This window comes from Uloborus diversus, chromosome 4 (genome assembly GCF_026930045.1).
Source record: "Uloborus diversus isolate 005 chromosome 4, Udiv.v.3.1, whole genome shotgun sequence".
In the NCBI taxonomy this organism is placed as follows: Eukaryota; Metazoa; Arthropoda; class Arachnida; order Araneae; family Uloboridae; genus Uloborus; species Uloborus diversus.
Window position 1 is genome coordinate 62196155 of NC_072734.1, and position 19013 is coordinate 62215167.

General features: G+C 32.4%; 2 protein-coding genes across 3 annotated transcripts in view; one reads left to right on the forward strand and one right to left on the reverse strand.

The window, feature by feature from the left end:
• The window catches only part of LOC129221411 (uncharacterized protein C3orf38 homolog), a 30605-nt gene extending 29205 nt beyond the window's left edge, over positions 1–1400 (reverse strand). Inside the window, exon 1 of the mRNA XM_054855894.1 lies at positions 1157–1400. Coding sequence (XP_054711869.1) covers positions 1157–1277 — 121 coding nt within the window. The 5' untranslated portion in view covers positions 1278–1400. The remainder of the gene's footprint in view (positions 1–1156) is intronic.
• Positions 1–19013, forward strand: part of LOC129221410 (vacuolar protein sorting-associated protein 45-like) — a 262766-nt gene that overhangs the window by 187541 nt on the left and 56212 nt on the right. The window contains exons 1-2 of one of the 2 annotated variants that reach the window (XM_054855892.1): positions 1670–1839; positions 16862–17057. In XM_054855892.1, the coding sequence (XP_054711867.1) occupies positions 1747–1839; positions 16862–17057 (289 nt within the window). In that variant the 5' untranslated portion in view covers positions 1670–1746. Of the gene's footprint in view, positions 1–1669; positions 1840–16861; positions 17058–19013 lie in introns of those variants that run through there. The other variant, XM_054855891.1, reaches the window with a different exon arrangement.

Below are 19013 nucleotides of genomic sequence, written 5' to 3' on the forward strand. Positions count from 1 at the left end.
TGTATGTCTTTACATTCTTTAGCTCACATGTTATGCACTGAAAAAGACGTTCCTTGTAACGGGGGGTCAGAAACACGTGTCTGCAGTGTTCCTGCACATTTGTTTTATCTGCTTTTAAAAATTATGTTTGGCGGACTAGAACTATAATTGATTGGTATATAGTGAAACCCCTCCTAACGGGCACCCCTCTTATGCAGACAGTTTTTAATTCCCCAGTTCCAATGCAAATAACATTATTAAACCCCTGTCCTGCGGACACCTCTCTATTGTGGACAAAAAAAATTGTCCTTTTAGTGTCTGCATTAGAGGGATTTCACTGTAATTTGTTTTAATTCGAACTTGATTAATCATACCTTTTATTTATTTATTTTGAATTTTAAAAATAATTTTTTTGTAAAATTTTTGACACAAACAAAATTGTTTATATAATGCGTAATTAAATTTCAGCAGGAATTTAGTTTTAAAAACTATATGGACAAGGAGGTTTATACTACTATTCCAATAAGTTAAAAATTCATCACATGTGTGTCGGTGGTTCTTCTTAAAACATAATTGGTACTTGGTAACTCGGCCGAGTACTCGGTAACTCGGTACTCGGCCGAGTAGTGAAAGGCCGAGTACTCGGTCAAAGTGCTACTCGGTACGTCTCTATTAATAACTTTTGAATGAGGTGAAAGATTTTTTTTTTTTTTTTTCAGCATTTTCATTCATACTACGTTATACCTAATCATGTACCAAGTTTCATCCAGTTCTCTGATGGTACGTCCTAAACAGTGTGATGATTTGACACGGAATGACCCAGTTTTTCACTCAAAATATTTTTTGAAACAAACATTCATCTTTTAAATAATCATTGTTTGCAAGGAATTAATATTTATATTTATGTACTTATTGAGAAACAAAAACGAACTGATTAGAATAGACCCTTTCAGCTTCAGCACACTTTTGACAGTTTACAATGTTTTTAGAATTTTGGACGGTAAAAATCACCTGTCCTGCAAGTAGTCCCAACTCTGGTTAATGCAAGTAGCCAAATTTACGTTTCAGACATTATGAAGGCTCACTATACGTTAAAAAAAATAGTTCATGTCAACGAAAATTGTATGTTTTAAACATTGTAAAACAATTTGTAAAATTTATGTACGGAAGTACAAACCCTGTCGATTTTTCGCTTTTATCATTCGTTTGGTTACCGTTTCCAGAATGGAAAATACGTCTTCCTCACTTAAGCAACTTAAAATGTCTGTAAGTCCACATTTTTCTTGAGCAGTTAACATTATGTGTTTTCCAGAATGTTCATTCACAACTTTTCCACAAAATTTCGCATAACGGCGGATTAATAAAATATTTTAGTCGTCAAAATTCTAAATTTACTTTAAGTCTACAACAAAAACATCAGAGAAACCCAAATAAAAACATTTTTATATGGTTACGGTTAAGTAACTTAGGTTAAATCCAAGCACTCGCAGAACTCCATAAATGTTTGACGTATTTCTTACAGTTTGAAACGCATTTTAAAAGATTATTTGCTTCTATAATTTAGCACTGGAAGTGTATAATTGAGTAAAAGAAATTTAAATGTTAAGTTACTGATGCTGAAAGGTTTGTGTTTTGAACGTTTTGACGTATACAAGGGAAATGTAAAATGGCAACCGTACAATTCTGTCAATTTTCATGGTTCGTTTATAAACGGAGAAGCAGAAACTTGATTATAATATAATTTATTGAAAAAAAAAAGCTGCGAAAATGAATGTAGTTGCAGCGATAAAATTGTACGTCAATAAAATGATTGACGATTGTGGCTCCGGTATGAAAGTTCTATTAATGGACAAAGAAACGGTAATTTGTTACAAGTATCTAAAATTTTAACTAATTCTAGTTTTTACGTGTTATTTATATTCCTTTGTCATCCAACGAACAAAAATATGTATCAACTGCACCATTTATGTATGGTAGAGTTATCTGTTTATGCCTAACATTTGGTGTCTGAAGTAACAATAAAGTATTTGCACAGTAGGCTGCTGTTGTTTTTTGCACAGGTCTTGATTTGTACTAACCTGTAGCATAAAATATTGCGCCACCTTAATCGTAAATTATATTGAAACAGTATGATGGGAGCCAGCATAAATGTAGCACTATTGCGGGTAATAAATTGTGAGTACAATGTGCTTAATTGTTATATAATTTTATATAATCTCTCAAAATGAAGTACTTGATTAGTGTGGGTTCTTTTGAAAAATTTTTTCAACTTATAATTTTTCAAACTGAAGCTTTACTTTTTAGATTTGTTGCGTTTAATTTTTATTTGAATCATAAATGTAAAGAAGATTTAAAAGAATTACGTTGAAATAATAGATGTGGTACTTTTCCAATATTGGAATGTCACTCACTGTTGTCCCACCTTCAGATTCTATAAACTAAGGAACTGCAGAGAAACTAGAAATATGAGAGACCGCATTGGGGGATATTTCGATAATTGGGAATCTGGCGCGGTTGTCTTATTTTTGGCGTAAACCTTTTTATTTTGGTAACCCTGCTGATTTATAGTAACCCTATGAGAATAGATGTTTCCCACCTCTTTGTTTACATTTGCAACGAAAAATATCTCTCGCGCAGGCAATGGAGCCAAAAATTGACGCCAATGAAGAAGGATCGCTAGATTCCCAATTATCGAAATCTTCCCCCGCATTGCTATGGGAGCACATGACCTCCTCCCCCGCTCCCTGGTGGACACCCCTGTATCCGTATGAATGTCGAACGAATAAGCTCACAAACTACCTAAAAGTAGGCTTGCCAGATTCCTGAAATGTTCAACTAAGACACCAGAAGATCTCCCCTCCCCCCCCCCCTGGTGTTGCAGACATTCATAAGGGTTCACATCCTTAGCTGGTTTTTAGAGTTTTGGAGAGAGTTCATTCTCAATACTATGAATAAATGGTTACTAAGTTATGAACCAAAACCAGGAGTAATAATACATGACCTGAACTGATAAATTTAAACATTTTATTTCTTACATGTTAATGTTTTCAAGTTTCTTAAGTAAGTAGAAACACTTTGAATAAGGCAAAAAATTAAACAGTATTTACATTTTTTTTATTGGCTAGAAATCTTTTGGTTTTAATATTGTTATAAAAACCTTCACAAGCTGATTCAATATTAATGTTACAAATGACAAAGTCCTAAATAATCATTCACAGCTAATTATTTTTGGACTTTTTTGGTCATCTATAATCAAATATATCATTTCTCGGGACGTGAAGTAAACCGGCCGGGACACCGCAATTTTGTCTGAAAACCTGGACTGTCCCAGTCAAACCGGGACGTTTGGCAAGCCTACCTAAAAGCAATTTAACAAGTACGTTAAGAAAGATTTTTTTTAAAGCAGAATATTAGGGCAGTTTAAAACAAACAATAATCACTCATTAAAAAATTCAATATTTGAGGGGAGTGAAGAGAAGCACCTGGTTGGATAGGGGCAGTAACGTAACTATGGGATCTAGTAGGGCTCGACCGATGGCATTTTTTGGCCGATGCCGATTGTTCAATGATGGCCGATTATTTTTCTCAAAATGGCCGATGTCAATGGCAAAAAAAAGAAAATTAAATGGAAATAAATTGCTAAGATTGTCAGGGATTTGAAGGATCATTTATTCATTTCACTTTACTTCCTTTCTAAGAATAGGGAATTTTAATCACAAAAACAAAAAAATAATAATAATCAAATTTCAACCTAAATTTCTATTTTACAATAGGGCAGTTCTCAAAAGGTGGGAGCAAACACAGGCTTCAACTTTGAAGCTTCAACACCAAATAACTTTCATTTTAATTAACTCTAAAATTTTTGAGGTAAATTATAATGCTGTATAGAGACAAGAATTGACATAAATTATGGAAAAAAAGCTCTTCAAATGCCCTTAAAAAATATTTTCTTTGCTAAATGGCACAATTTTGGACATACCAAAACGTTAACTGAGCAAATGTACCATTAAAAAAAATTTTTTTTAATTATTTCCATACGTTTCAAAAAAAAATTAAAGGCATGAATCTTACGCTGAATATTTTTTTGTTAATATTTTACACAAATAACAAAAGTAAAGACAGATTAGTTACTTTGTGAACGATTTTAGAAAAAGTAAGTTTGAAAAATGATGCATGTCCAAAAGTTACGATCTTTACAATGCTATTATTTGAGAACTAAGTATATGATGTTTTCGTTTTAAAGGTATTTATCGATCCTCAGAATCAGTTTTTAATTGTTTAAAAGTGTTTTCACAAGCTTTTATGCAATATCTTAGAAGAAAAATAATTTTTCTTAAACATACATGTGAGATGTCCAAATAGCATTACGATCTTGACGCCGATAATTCTGTCCGTTTATTTATAATTTTTTTTATAATCCACTGTCTTCTAACATCAATAAAAAAGATTATTATGATGTTATCTTCTTTAATCCATTGGTATTTTGCATAATTAATACGTTACACATTGAACAATACATAAATTACAGTAGAAACATGACTGGTTATGATTGAAAGAAAGCCATTTTGCGCGAAAATCGCCAAGCTAACCTCCGTTGGCGACAACACAGTATACGATAAGCTAAAGGTTACCAGAGGGGGATTCCAGTTTGACAAATGTAGTTTATCGTCAGCTGCACCAGTTTTGGCGACTTTATCACCTGCACTAGCAAATTTTTTTTTCCCGCCGCTTTTATTATTTTAGAATTTTTTTTTCTCTTCTTTCTTTTGGAAACATAATTTAACGATTTCTAAATAGAAATACGAATTTCTTTTTTCAATAATTTTTTTTAGACATCGTTTTAATTCACATTAGAAACATTAGACATCATTATTTAACATTAGAAAAAATATTCATTATTAAAAAAGATGTCACTTTTTACATTCTTTCTTAAAGCATATTTTGTTTATTTTTCCTTTAAAAATATATATGTCTTATTTATTTGTCTCTATTTTTATTCCTTATTTGTCCCGATAAATCAAACTACAAGTTTGTATAATTATTTCCATGAAGCTTTTTTCTACCTTTCATCAACTTCTTCACAATCATTCCAAAACTTTATTATATGTAAAGAGCAGTATGTATAGCCATTTAAGTACTTCATTAATATCCTCTTTATCATTAAATTGCAAAATTCAAAAAGTAGTAAATAAAATTTTCATTGGAAAAGTTAAAAATCAGATTAACAGTTGTCAAAAATGGTGAAACTTACATTATGATGATGTCCAAAATCCGTTACCTACAGGACAACAATGTCCAAAATCTGTTACCTACAGACTGCTGATTTAATTTGCTAATTAACAATTTTTACAAATACCTGGTGTCTTTTCATGTTCATTAGGGTGTCCCAAAAAAATGAAAGTGGTTTTTTTAAAACGCATACCCTCTTATTTTTTTCCTTTCATATCAAAACCGTTGCGAAAAAAGTTTCATGCAATTTGAAGCATGGTAACCCGTGCCGACTTACGCCTAAACGTGTAAATAGCACGTGTATCCATAAGCAAGCGAACGCTGGCAACGCGATACTATGCAAAGATCAAATTAGCTGTAAATAGTGCACAGAAAACAAATGAAAACAGAAAAACATATGTTGGGGGGCGGAGGTTTCCATGCAATTTTCAAACGTGTCAGTACGAATACATTCCGGTCAGCGAGTCAGTATATAGTCCTTCCATAGGGAATGAAACATGGCAGTGGAATTCCAAAGTTCGAAAAAAGAGATATTTTTAAAAGGAGTGTGGAAAATACCAAATTACGGCTTGAAACTTCCCTCTGACGGACAAGTTCTGTCTGTTTTGTTTTATGACATTCGAGAAATAAATTTAACTATCAGTGAAAGTGCAAATCTCGCTATTCGGGAATGCATCATCTTTTGGGAAAAGGCACGCATTCCCACCAAATCGTTGCCAAATTGTGTGATTAAACTTAAAAACCTGTATCAAATTTGGAGAGACTTACAAAAAAACTGCAAAAAAAAAAAAAAAACTGCAAGAAGTATTCAGGCAGTGCCAACAAGAATTTGAGAGTAATTTAAACAATTTATTCAGTATTGCACATGCTGATGCACTTCGGTTAATCAAAATAGAGGAAGATGAGATTTTCTTACAACTTCAAAGAGAACTCGGTCGACGTGGTCACTTTAGGTGGAGCGGATAAAAAACTGGCCGACAAAGAGGAAAGGACTCGACTTTGAGCTGTCAAAGAAGAAAACAGGCGCATTAAAAACGATTCCACTTCAACATCCTCGGAATTGTATGAACCTGTACACTAAGATTCCGCTTTGAGCTCTAGTGAAAATATTAATTTAGAAGATTTCCCTGAAACATAAATCAGTAGCTGGAACAAGTATATTAGAACCTGGAGCAAGTATATCAGAACCTGGAACAAGTATTCCAGAACCTAGAACAAGTATTCCAGAACCTAGAACAAGTATTATCAGAACCTGGAACAAGTTAATATGTAATGAGAAGCGATTTTATTACTCCAAAGTCAGTTGCTTCATTGGACAGGTGTTCAGATGTTTAGTCTTGAAGCTACTATTGACGTAATTGAGTGTAACATTGATGAATTTCCCATAGGTAAATCTTCAATTCAAAGAATTCGAACCGAAAAGCGGAAGGAGCACGAGAAAAGAATAAAAATTGGTTTTCAGTACGAGGTACCATATGTAGTGAATTTACCTTGGGATATGAAACTGTTGCCTACTTAGGGTGCTCAAAAACCAAAAGAAGATCGCTTATCTATAGTTATTTCATATGATGTGACGAACAACTCATTGTTGAGTCTAAACTGGATAATTCTACAGGAAAAGAACAAACAAAGTCTGTTTGAAATGCAGTTTTAGATTCGAATCTGGAAGACAAAGTTAAAACTCTCTGTTGTGATACTACAGCTTCCAAAACAGGTCCTTTAAGTAGTTCTTGCGATATTCTTGAGCAAAAAATTGATAGAGAAACGCTTTTCTTTGCTTGCCGCCATCATATATATGAACTGATCTATCTCACTAAAATACAGTGCTATGGAGGATCTGCGGAGTTGTTCCAAACTGTACCCTAACTTGGAAAATTTACTTGACTTTTACCATGCTGAACTTACTAATATTAAGGTCAGAGATGACTATCAAGAGTTGATAGAACTGCCTATTATATTTTTAGGTTAAGATACAGAAAATGAATTTAAAATAAGACCACCGGGAGTCATGCACCAAGCTCAATGGATGGCTCAAGAGATTTACTCCCTAAAACTATTACTGTTTAGTTCATAACTAAAATTAGATGTGAAAGGAAAATGAAGCATTGGTTGATGTCTGCTTGTTTTTAGTGACAATATTACGTGAAACCATGGCTTCAATGCATTTCAACAGTCAAAGCACCCAAAAAAAAAAATGTACTTTTTGAAAAAAGTACGAAAATGTGGACCCAATCATCTCTAAAGCTGCTCTACAAAAATTCATCCAGCATTTATGGTATGGTCAATAATATTTCATTCCTTGATATGAAAAAGACTGTCTCAATGCTTATTTAGAGCAGTAAACGATGCAGCTGAAAGAACGGTAAAAATGATGCAGGACTTTCATGGTTTTCTAATAGCTGATGAGGAACAAAAAGAATTTGTATTACGTTGCGTTCAAGAGAACCGAAAGCTCTATCCTGACTGCAAAAGGCAAACATTGAAATAAAAATATGTACAGTAATGTTTCTTGTAGTCTGATATTGTTGTATATATATGCTTTAAATAAATTGATTTTGCGTGTAGTAAAGACATACAGTTAGCAATCTTTCCACTGTAGTCACCGTATAGGATTTCAGATCCAACTTTGACCTCAAGTCGGCACGGGTTCCCATTATTTTATTGCAATAAAACTTTTTTCTCATGTTTCTGAGCTGAAATGGAAAAAATTTGGAGGGTATGCGTATTCGATTTCACAAATTTTTTTTTCGCCATTATATCTTGGGACACCCTAATGTTCATATATTGTGTTCTAGATATGCATACTATAGAATAAAAGCAAAATTGATATCAAATTCGAAAATTTTTGAAATTGCTCAAAGTTAACTTTTTTGTTCCCACCTTTTGAGAACTGCCCATTACCCAATGTAAAGTTCACAAGTTTTTCGGCACATCTGTACGTGCATATGTACCTAAGGGTGATTCTCCAAAATCCGAACAATATTATGTCCCAGTTGCCTAACAAAAAAACTGTTTAACTGAGATTGTGTTTTCATTTTTTTAATAGTTAGAAATAACTTATCTGATGTTATTCTACTCTTATCAAAACAATAACTCATTTGGTTTTTTATACAATTTTTTTTAATAACCAGAAAGTCGCACTTTTGGCTTGTCCCCATCCGTTTTTCAAATGGACTCTAGTTATTTAAAAATTTTGTATCGGGGCCATTCCACGGAAAACGCTAATTTTGTCCCGCACGTGACGCTTCATATAGTATTTCATAAAAAATAACTTAAAAGGATGATGAACAAAATTTTGTTGCTTAAGAAATCGCAAAAGCATGTGTGACTTCTTAACCAGTCAAACGTGGTGGGTCTCCGTCTAAAATGCATCGCATAGCGGGGAGAGAAAAGTTGAAGAAAAGTTGTTTTTCCTGCATTGCTCTTTCTTTTCCCCCCGTCGGTACATAAAGGAATTCGCGGTTGTCCGGCAGAATGCTCTTTTGAATACGCACTAACGAGAAGGCGTGGTAACGATCACCTTTGATGACCACTGAACGTTATCTTTTCAAAGAGAAACACTTTCTTTGCTTCCAGAATGTGCTAGTTTTGGGATTCATTTACACTTTACATTTTCACTTCTCTTCTTTTTTTTTTGAAGTGCTCTTATTTCCTTCAAATATGCTTTATTATTTCATTAAAATTATTTAAAATTACAAACTATAGTTTCATTACATTAAATTCCTTGAAACAAATAAAATACTTTTGATTCTCACTTTTCTTTTAATAAATTAAATGTTTCGTAAAGTACTTTATAAATCTTGTTATTTTATTCAATTATTTAGGCCATTTTCCCGAAAGGGTGTTTCGATTGCCTTCTTGCACATTACTGCGTTCTACTCCAAGAAAAAAAAAGTAAAAATGCAGAAAAAAAATTGTATTCTGAAATAAATTATTCTAGTGATGAACTAAGCATATTACTGCGTTATACTTCCAGAAAAAAATGTAAAAAGTCAAAAAAAAAAAAAGCAAAACCGTAGTCTGAAATATAATTGTTGTAATGGATAAACTAAGTTCATCATTAAAATGAATTGAGATAAAGAGCGGAAAAATTGATCCCTCTGTTCAAAAGTACAGCCAAATTCGGATACATGTTCTTTCAAGTTTTAAGTAAAATTCTTAAGTCAAAAATATGCAAATACATGATTTTTTTTTCTAGTTAATGCAAACAAAATTTAACTTCGTTGTTTATTTATTTATTTATTTTTGAAGAGGGTTTAGAATATAACACATTTATACATTTTTTATTGCGTATATATAGTCAATGGTACCGCGATGGTAGGTCACAGCAACCGCCCAGAAAATCCTTATTCGGCCAATTTTGTTTGATTCAGCAAATTTGGAGACAAAATTGCAATATCGGAATTTTTCAAATGCTCAAATATCTTTTCTCCTCAGATGTACTTGTGTTCATACTTGAATTTAATCTGCGGCAAAAATTGGAGTTCTATTTGATACATTGAGAATTTTTAACTTCCTAAAAAATATCATTAGAGTTCCCATGTATATAGTTATTTTATGTTTATCATATTTCGGTGAATAACTGACGCACTCCCCTTCGACACGCAAATCAAACATATTCTAAGAGCAAAAAATATCTCACTTGAGTTATGTTTAACAGTCAAAGTGACGAGCTTCGTAACCCCCCCCCCCCCCTCTCCAATAGCAAATAGTTCGAGTTGTCTTTTATTTTAAAAATAAGGTATGAAAGCAGACTGCTTCTGTAAAACCGAAATGTTTCTTTTTCTTTCTTTTTTTTAAAGTTAGGACAAAATTAATACAGACAAAATCAAAAGCCTAATTTTGAAATAAATAACAAAACGAACGTTATAAACACGCAAATAGTAAAATATGTGTTTTGGGAAACAAGAGAGCTCTTTTCGCTGCAAAAAGTTATGATCTTCGGCACGTAAAAAACTCATAAACAAACCTGACAAATGCAAAATTAGAATGAAATTGTAAGCATTGTGATCACGTTGTGACGGATTTCTTATGTACCAAAGATCACAACTTTTTACATCGATAAAGTGAGTCCTAATTAACTTCCAGAGACACATCTGAAAACCTTTTTTTTTTTTTTTGGTACTTGTGCCTTGTGCATAAATTACATCGAAGTTATCATTTTTGTCGTTGATCTTAATATTATTGAAGTTATTTTATTGAACGATTTCTTGATAGATTTTACTCAGCTTACTAAGTAAATTTTAATTTACATTATTAAAAGCGCTAACTCATTTCCTTTCGAATACGAAAGAATTTTCTTTAAAATTTTGAAGGCATAGGAAGCCATTTAAATTTATTACATTTTCAGCGTTTTTTTTTTTTTTTTTTAACTTCGCCTTGTTTTCCGTTTTTTACTACTGTTTAGTTTATTATCTGATATTTATCTATGTATTATTATGCAGTTTCAATAACAGAAAACCTGTCGTTGAGGTGTACTTTACTTTAAAAATATTCCTCTAAGGAACCATAGCATCCAATTGAAACGCATTACTTCGATAAATAACATGGTTTTCGGGGCAAAGCTTGATAAAAATGTATTAAGGTTTTGAAATATATGCCTTTTTTTTTTTTTTTTTTTTGCTGATGGAGAGAAAATAAAAAGATTTGCTAGTTAACCTGGTGTCGTTTTCAATTCAAAAAGATTGTGCGAATATATTTTTTGCAACAATATAATTTTAGTAGAATCTGTATGTGATATGTGACACGCCGTAAATGTTTCAGCACATTTCTTTTTTCAACATCATACAAGGCAAAAATTAACTATCGTTATAATTACTGTCGTATTGCGTACCATAATTTTTGTACTATCTCTGAGTTATAAGTAGAATATTATTATTACTTGCATACATTATCAACTTAATTAATTAATTTATTTATTTATTGAATTTTCTATCTTTCTTTTTTTTTAAACTCATTAATCTCTCTCTCTCGCTCTCTTGTTTAATTGTTCATTATTTACTTGTGCAGAGTTTTTATTCTAGACTGCACCTAGTATGTGATAATTGAAAAAACATGGATGAATATATACGTATGTAGTTGAATTTCATTGAATGCCTTTTCTTTGCTTGAACAATTAGAGCGTAGCCACGGATATCCACGATTTTCAACAAAGCAAATAGAGGAACCAGTATTTGACCTCTAGAACTACTGTTGAAGGACGAATGCTTACTATGTTAGGATAGGGTACGAAATGTTGAAAATCAAGTCCAAGCGCACGTGTTTATGGGTGGACAATGAAAGATTTGACCCCACCTGTATTCAGTGGGGAATCAATTTCCACTCAAAGGCGTTTGCTTCCAATATAGAAAGGCTTCTTGCTAATGCCAGCTGCTTTACAATTTACATGCTTGATTGCACCAGAGTTGCTCCATAGTAGTGAATTTTGAAAATCAACTATTTTTTTAACTAGAGATTTTTTCGAAAGTTCACGCATAACGTTAAACTTTTGACACATGTGAATGAAAATTACATATTTTAAATGATGCTACACAAATATGTATTACATGCATCAACTTTTACAAAACCCATTAGTAAAATGCGAATAAGTTTTCGTGGAGAAGGAAAGGAAAAATTTATTATGAGGTTCCTCAATAAAATCTAAATCATGTATGCACTTCATGAAGTTACTTCGCAAATAAACTAAGTTATAAAGTTGTGAACATAGTTCAGTCTTTACCAAATAAAATCATACAGATAAATTCACCTGTGTTGTGGGAGGAGGGGTGGGGACGTGTCCCTGGCCTTACTCCCCCTGCCCCTCTTTGCCATCATTAAAAACAGAAAGATATTATAAAGAGACGTAGGGACGTTTTCCTGACGATACGGATAACGATAACAAAACTTCAACCCCTCCCTTGTGAATTCCTGATATCCCCTGTATAAACAACAGTACCAGAATCTACCGTACTGTATGCTGCAAAGACGAAGGTCAGCGAGAGTCACGCGTAAATATTATTTCTTTTACAAAATGGTTTTCGTCTTTGGTTCTCATAAGGAAATTTTGCGAGAACTATTGGTCGGTTGAGAGTGATCCGTAAAGTAATTTAAAGAAAAAAAAAAAGCTTAGTGTGTGAATATGAAAATAAATAAAAAACTGAATTCAACATATATTGTGTTGGAAACGAAATGATTTCCCAGACAATCAATGTAAAAACCGCGTTCTGGCACCGATTCACTTTGTACCTATGCGTATAATATACATGTGTATGCTGCGAGGGCCCGATTAATATATTGAGAAGCCCTTAGGCCAATCCCCTTTTTCAGGGCCCACAGTAGTCAATCGTTACAATTTTTGCCATTTGTGCCCTCAAGGGAGAGCCCTAGGACACATCCGAGATTGCTTATTCAATGATCAGGCCCTGTGCGTTACAGTACCCTACAGTGACTTTTGCAGAAACTAGGCGGATTCATGATTCCCCTCCCCCACACTCACACTGAATAGTGAAGTAACAAAATAGTTTGTTAGTTTGTTACTTATGCACAGGGTCTGACTAATCCGGGTGCCAGGTCGTTAGAGTGAAATAAAACAAATTTCTTGTCGACCATATGCATCTCAACAAGAAACTAGATTGCACTGAACTTTCCTGTAAAATCTAAGAGAAAATGTCGGGCACCTAAATATTTTGCCTGGCTCCTAAGGTTTTATGATTTTCGTCGGTCTCTGCTTATATGTATCTTGCTTTAGTGCGATAGAAAATTAATTGATTTTTTTAGAACTTAAGCTACTCATTTGTTACCCTTCAAATTTTGGCACACTGGTGAAAGAAAACAGAGAGGCTGACGTCATCTTTACCTGTGAAACCAGGGACACTAAAAATTATTTTTCCACTAAAAATATCTGTATTTCGTTCACAAATATTTAACTCAAGCCCTAGACACCTAGGCCCAAGCGTAGGTCCCCTCGAAGTTTATGGCTCTCATTTATTTTCAAAATAATATTTTATGTGACGGAAGATAAATGGAGAACAAAATGCAACAAGGATATTATTGGTTTCATGTTTAGAGCTTATGTAAAATATGACCTTGAAATGCAAAAACTAATAAGGTAAAGGCGCCAAGTAGGACCACTTTATGGTTCATTGCCTTTTATTATATTTATTATACACGTTAAGCAGTGGCGCACACAGGAATTTTGTAAGGGGAGGGTCCAAGATCATAAAGCCTTATTCTCCTATCATATCCCAATATGCCGTCAAATATATTGGCTTGATTTTATCGATTCCCGGGAATGAAAAACGGTAAAGAATAAACTATTGAAATTGAATTAGCATTGTTTAATGAAATATACTTAAAAAAATAACCAGGAGAGCAAAATAATTTATGCTTTTACTTTTCTTATTATTAAAAAAATTTATTCAATTTTATAGACTCTCATTTTATTGTAATTATATAATATTGTCTGTAAATACAAAACTAAAAACATGGTTATTGCGGTGCATTCATTTATAATCACCATTCTGCATCTTACAAGCAATTCGTTATAGAAAAAGAGCACAACATTTTAAAAAATCTTTTGACATGAGGATTTTATTATTTTACTTATAACAACTGAAAGTATTGTTACCTTTGTTTGAAATTATTCTACGTACAAAATACATAGAATCATAATCAATCGGTAAAAAAGCAAGACCTATGGGAGGGGTCCGGACCCCCTGGACACCTCCCTTGTGTGCGCCACTGACGTTAAGTTCATTAGTCCAATTCCTTGTTGCGTCGAAGTTTAATAAAATGACTAAGAAAATAGCAGACAATTTTTTTTTCGTTTTCCCGTATTTTTCAGTCATTTGTGGTTTTAATTACACATTTGTATAATGAACTATATTGAAGCAAAAATTAAATTACATTTCAGAATTGTACGGAGCACTTTTTGTTGCATTCATACCGGATATCTTTACAACTTTTGCCATAGATTCTCTAATTGAATTTAGAGGTAGGAACACAAATTAAGTGAAAATCAAAGAAACAAAAATGAGTATAAACGTAAATGTGTATTTATAGGTTCTTATAATACATACCAAATTACAAGAACTGCTTAAAATTTTGGAATGATGATTGGAACGATTGTGTGTTGTGTAGATTAGGAAGGTTCTGGCCCTCCGGGTCTAGGACTTTACTATGACTTAATCGAGTTCTGGTTTATCGCTTTCATCTATCCTTAATTGACTTTGAAGCTCAGAAAACATTAGAATTTCGCCCAGAACTTGAGAAATTACAAAGAATAAGTACATTGGCCAAGAAATACCAGCGGATAACTTTATCATATAAACGTAATCAACAGAAACGTCAAAATGCAACTATTTTTCTTAACGACCATATTAGTATTAACAGCAACTAGTATTAGTTACTTGATAAGGTAACTTTTTGATGAACATCTTTTATCGGATTTTGAAGCAGAAACACGGACTCTTTTTACCGGCAAAGGCTATATTGTCATTGTATTATCTAGTTTACTCGATGATAATGGAAAGATTTAGACTCCGAATGACAAGAATAATATGGTAAAAAATAACGTGATTACGATACTGTACTTTTGTAGAACCCAAACTTTGTTTCTAGATATATTTCTTATTTCGACGATTTTTTGTTTCCATATTCATATTCTACAGCATTTTTTTTTTCCCCTGTAAGCGATCCTTTTCGCATCTAATTGATTTGGTTTTTCTTTCATCTTATTTTTTACTTGTTTTTCTCTTCATGATATTCTATTTAAAAAACCGAACGTAAGTTCTATTAGAATGATAAAACTTGTAGGCTCTACTTTTTTTTCTTATATTTTGAAAATAAAATGTCTTTTTTTTTTTGTAGTAGGCAAAATATTTTTAGGGAACAAATTAGTCAAAGCAATCTATTTAGTTATTGCTGTATGTTGAAACTATAAACTTAAATAATATTAAAATATTAAGACATATGATCTCAAAATAGATATAGATAATTGTAAATTTTTCAGAAGTACGAAAAGAAGCGAAATATCGTAAGATAAAAAGCCACTGTCGTTCCCAGAAAATGCATTTCTTTCCTTTTCAGATCATAGAATACCGCTGAAGGGGTGACACTCCCAAGTGATCCACCCTTTTGACACTAAACCCTTTTCAACCTGAACCGGCGAATTCTGAAGAGGGGAACGAACACTGCGAGCTCTGCAGTGAAGCCCTCTGCCCCTAGTCTAGGAGCTCGGGTTCCACGGTTTGGGCCACTGCTTCAGTTTCCGAGATATCTCGGGTTCCACGTTTTTACTGGTCAAGCAAAAACTTTCTTCAAAAATTGTCTTTTATATGAAATATAGGAACCGCCCACGTGCAGAGACAAAATGACCATTTTCAATTGAATGGGCAAAAACATATTTTTTTTCAATAGCTTAAATAATTATTTCTAAACTAATGAGATATGTTTCCTTTTCGTTGGAACCATAGCTTTCAAAATCTGCAATTTGTTTCTTCTTGGCTGTATTAATAGAGCAAAAATATTAGCTTATTGATAAGCAAGTTACCAGAGGTTGACTTCGGATATCCTGCACGTGACGCATGTAAATTTTATTATAAATAGCAAAATTGTTTAATAAAAATATAATTGTGTCATGGGTATCTTTGTATCAAATGTAAAGATTTTAAAAATTGCTTACCCCTATTGCATTAAAATATTAAGAAATATGATGAAATGTTAATGAAATTTTAGCGTATTTTTGTCCCTCACGTGACAGTGGAATGGCCCACCAACATTCCACAAATTAATTTGTATTACAAAATTAAGCATACTTAAAAATGTAAAGTAGCATTCTTTAAATAAATTAATTTTCAACTTTGTCCCCAGGTTTTCATGTCATTCTCTTGTCCTAAGAATGAGTTCAACTAATATCGATTTTTTTTAAAGGAATTTTTAATCTGTTGTACTATAAAACTGTTTATTATCACCATTTTGTTGGATTCCTTGGGTATTTTGTTAATATGATTTGTCTGCTGTTCTCATTAACATTTTGAAGTTCAAGAATAGGGTATGTAACGTTTCGCTGTCATTCTCCTAGACAATATTTCTGTTTTAAATAAACGAAAAATTTTTAACTCTATTCATAGTGTGTGGTTGAATTAAGAGGTTAAGTGAGAAAAATAGCATTATTTACCTTAAATATAATCCTGGGCCTACGTAACAGGCAAATTGTGTGGAAAATCTCACATACTCCTGTCCTTAAAAAAATCACTCTCCTAGCATTATTTCTCAAGCACTGGGAATGAATGCATCCCGTAAAATAGAAGGATTTATCTCCAATACATTAGTTGGAAAATAAGATTTAAAAAAGAAAGTTAAATTTGGCAAACGATAAATTAAGAATGTATCAGTGGAATAATTCTGTTTATTTATTTATTTTTTTTTATTGTTCTGACGAATCGTTCCAAAAGAGATTTATTGGTTTGACATTTGTTTATTTAAATGTTGCTCGAGTAGGGTTAGTGAAGTTGCTATAAATTTCATAATTGCTTTAAATTTAAAGTAAAATATACGTTATTTATATTACTAATTCCCTATACCTATGACCTGCATTAGGACCTGAATAATACATTCTTACTATATTTTGTGTTCAGCTTAGATGATGTATTTATCTTTTATTTCTTTATTTTAGATTAGCATTGTAAGTATGGCGTTTGCTCAGTCTGAGATTCTTCAAAAGGAAGTCTTCCTGTTCGAGATGCTGGATGTGGTCCGCTCCGAGCCCATGAAGCATCTTAAATGTATAGTTTTCCTTCGGCCCACGAAAGAAAACATAGAGCTCTTGGCCTGTGAATTGAAATATCCCAGATATGGACAATACTATATCTGTAAGCTCTCTTCTATTGATTCCATGAACAGCAGTTAATGAAATGATTGTGTTTAAATGTATAACTGGGGGGGGGGGGGGTCAAGGCATTTAAAAGCTTGACATTTTTTAAAGTGAAATTTTGTTAATTATGAACTGTACAAAAGCTGTTAAAATCGTAATGGTGATAATTCCTCAAAAAAAAAAAAAAAAATCTAATGATGAATAAATGGAAGATGGCATGGAAAAGAGATGATGCATATACAGTGGAGCCGCAATGACTGGACACTTTAAGAGAATGCGAAACATGTCGACTTAGGCGAATGTCAACTTGCTGAAGTTCCATTATTTTAATTTCTAAAGAGTTTCTGTATCACATGCTTACTATTGCTTAACATTTACATTATGAAAATGAATTCCAGTAAATAACATTTCTTTTCATTTTCTTTTTTTGAAAAGAATATAATAAAATCACTAATATTATTTTAATGGCTCTTGAGGAATAAATCCATAATTTTGAAAAGAGATGAAAAAGCTTCTTGTCAGTCAGGTCTGTTAGAAAAAGTCCTGCTCACACTTGTGTTAAAAACATGTCATGGTGAATTATGTATCTAGAGGATTCAACTGGATGTATTTATCCTACCGTTTCCTAGCCTCTTACAATTGCACTAACAGCACAGAGTATGGTGGCTGACTCCCCTGGTTTGGAGATAAAATTCTCTAAATAGATCTTTTCAGAAAAGGACTGACTGACCAAGAAACTGCAGTGTAAAATTTTGAAAAAAGGTCAATATGAAAGAATGTTAGTAGCAAAATTGTTCTAGAGTAACAATTGGTAAATATACCTGTAGAGGTGTTAAAAATGTCGGCTTACATTACAATTATGAATTTTGGTGAACTGTCACATGAAAGTTAAAGCTAAAAAAATTACATGACTTACATTAATAAAAGATTTTCATAACATAAAATGCAATTAAAAATGCCTTTGTTCTAAAATTATGTAAATATAAACAATGTTAATGAAGTACAAAAATTGCAAATTATTGCATGCAGGACTGTAAGGAACCGATTTTCAATGTAGAAAATTTGAGATTACGGGTAAAAACTTTGCTTTTGTCAGGAGTTTCCTCATACATAAGCTGATATCTTCTGCATTAGAAAGCGATTTTGACTTAACCTAAAAACTTGTGTATACATTAATTTGCAAGTTTTGTGCTTTTTAAAACATTACTTTCAATAAAAAATACCTAGTTAGTTTTCATTTTAAAACTGAAAAAAAAAAACTTTCCCTTTGATCAAGACACCCAGATTTAAATTCTTCAAATGTGATATTACCCTCCAAAATTTAACTATGCTTCTCTGAATTTCTTCTTGCAATGCCACTGCTGTGAATGGTTCTTCTACTAGTATGTAATTGTGTATGAATTATGTAAAGTTAGTCAAAGCTTCTCTTTTGTCATGTAGTTATTAATCCATCATAATAATCTTTGCAAATGCTTTGCTCCAGGAATTTTCTTCACATTCCTATCGTTCCATCACCATTTGGTTTTAGAGACTATTTTTCAGTTTACTTTCTACTGTCATAATCCCCGTGTTTTGCTTCCATTTTTTAATTGTTGCCAAAGCAATGAAAAATAATAGTAATTATGAAGTTAAAGTAATTCCGCTTCTTAATTCTTGCCGAAAAAGAAACAATGAATAAATGAATTGTTGATAAATTTAACAAATTAATTTTAAGACTGAACTTAAGCAAGAATTGTGGGCATTTTTAGATACTTTTTTTTTTTTTTTCACTATACTTGTTCAGAAAGTGCTTTTAAATTCCAGCATACAATCAGCAATATTAAAAAAAAAGACAAATATTAAATATAAGCTATTCTCCTCGCAAATACATTTATATTAAAGCAGAAGTTAATACCATGTTTTTTTTTGAAAGAAGGATAGGTAACAAGTAATATGTTTTAAATTTCAAAAAGTC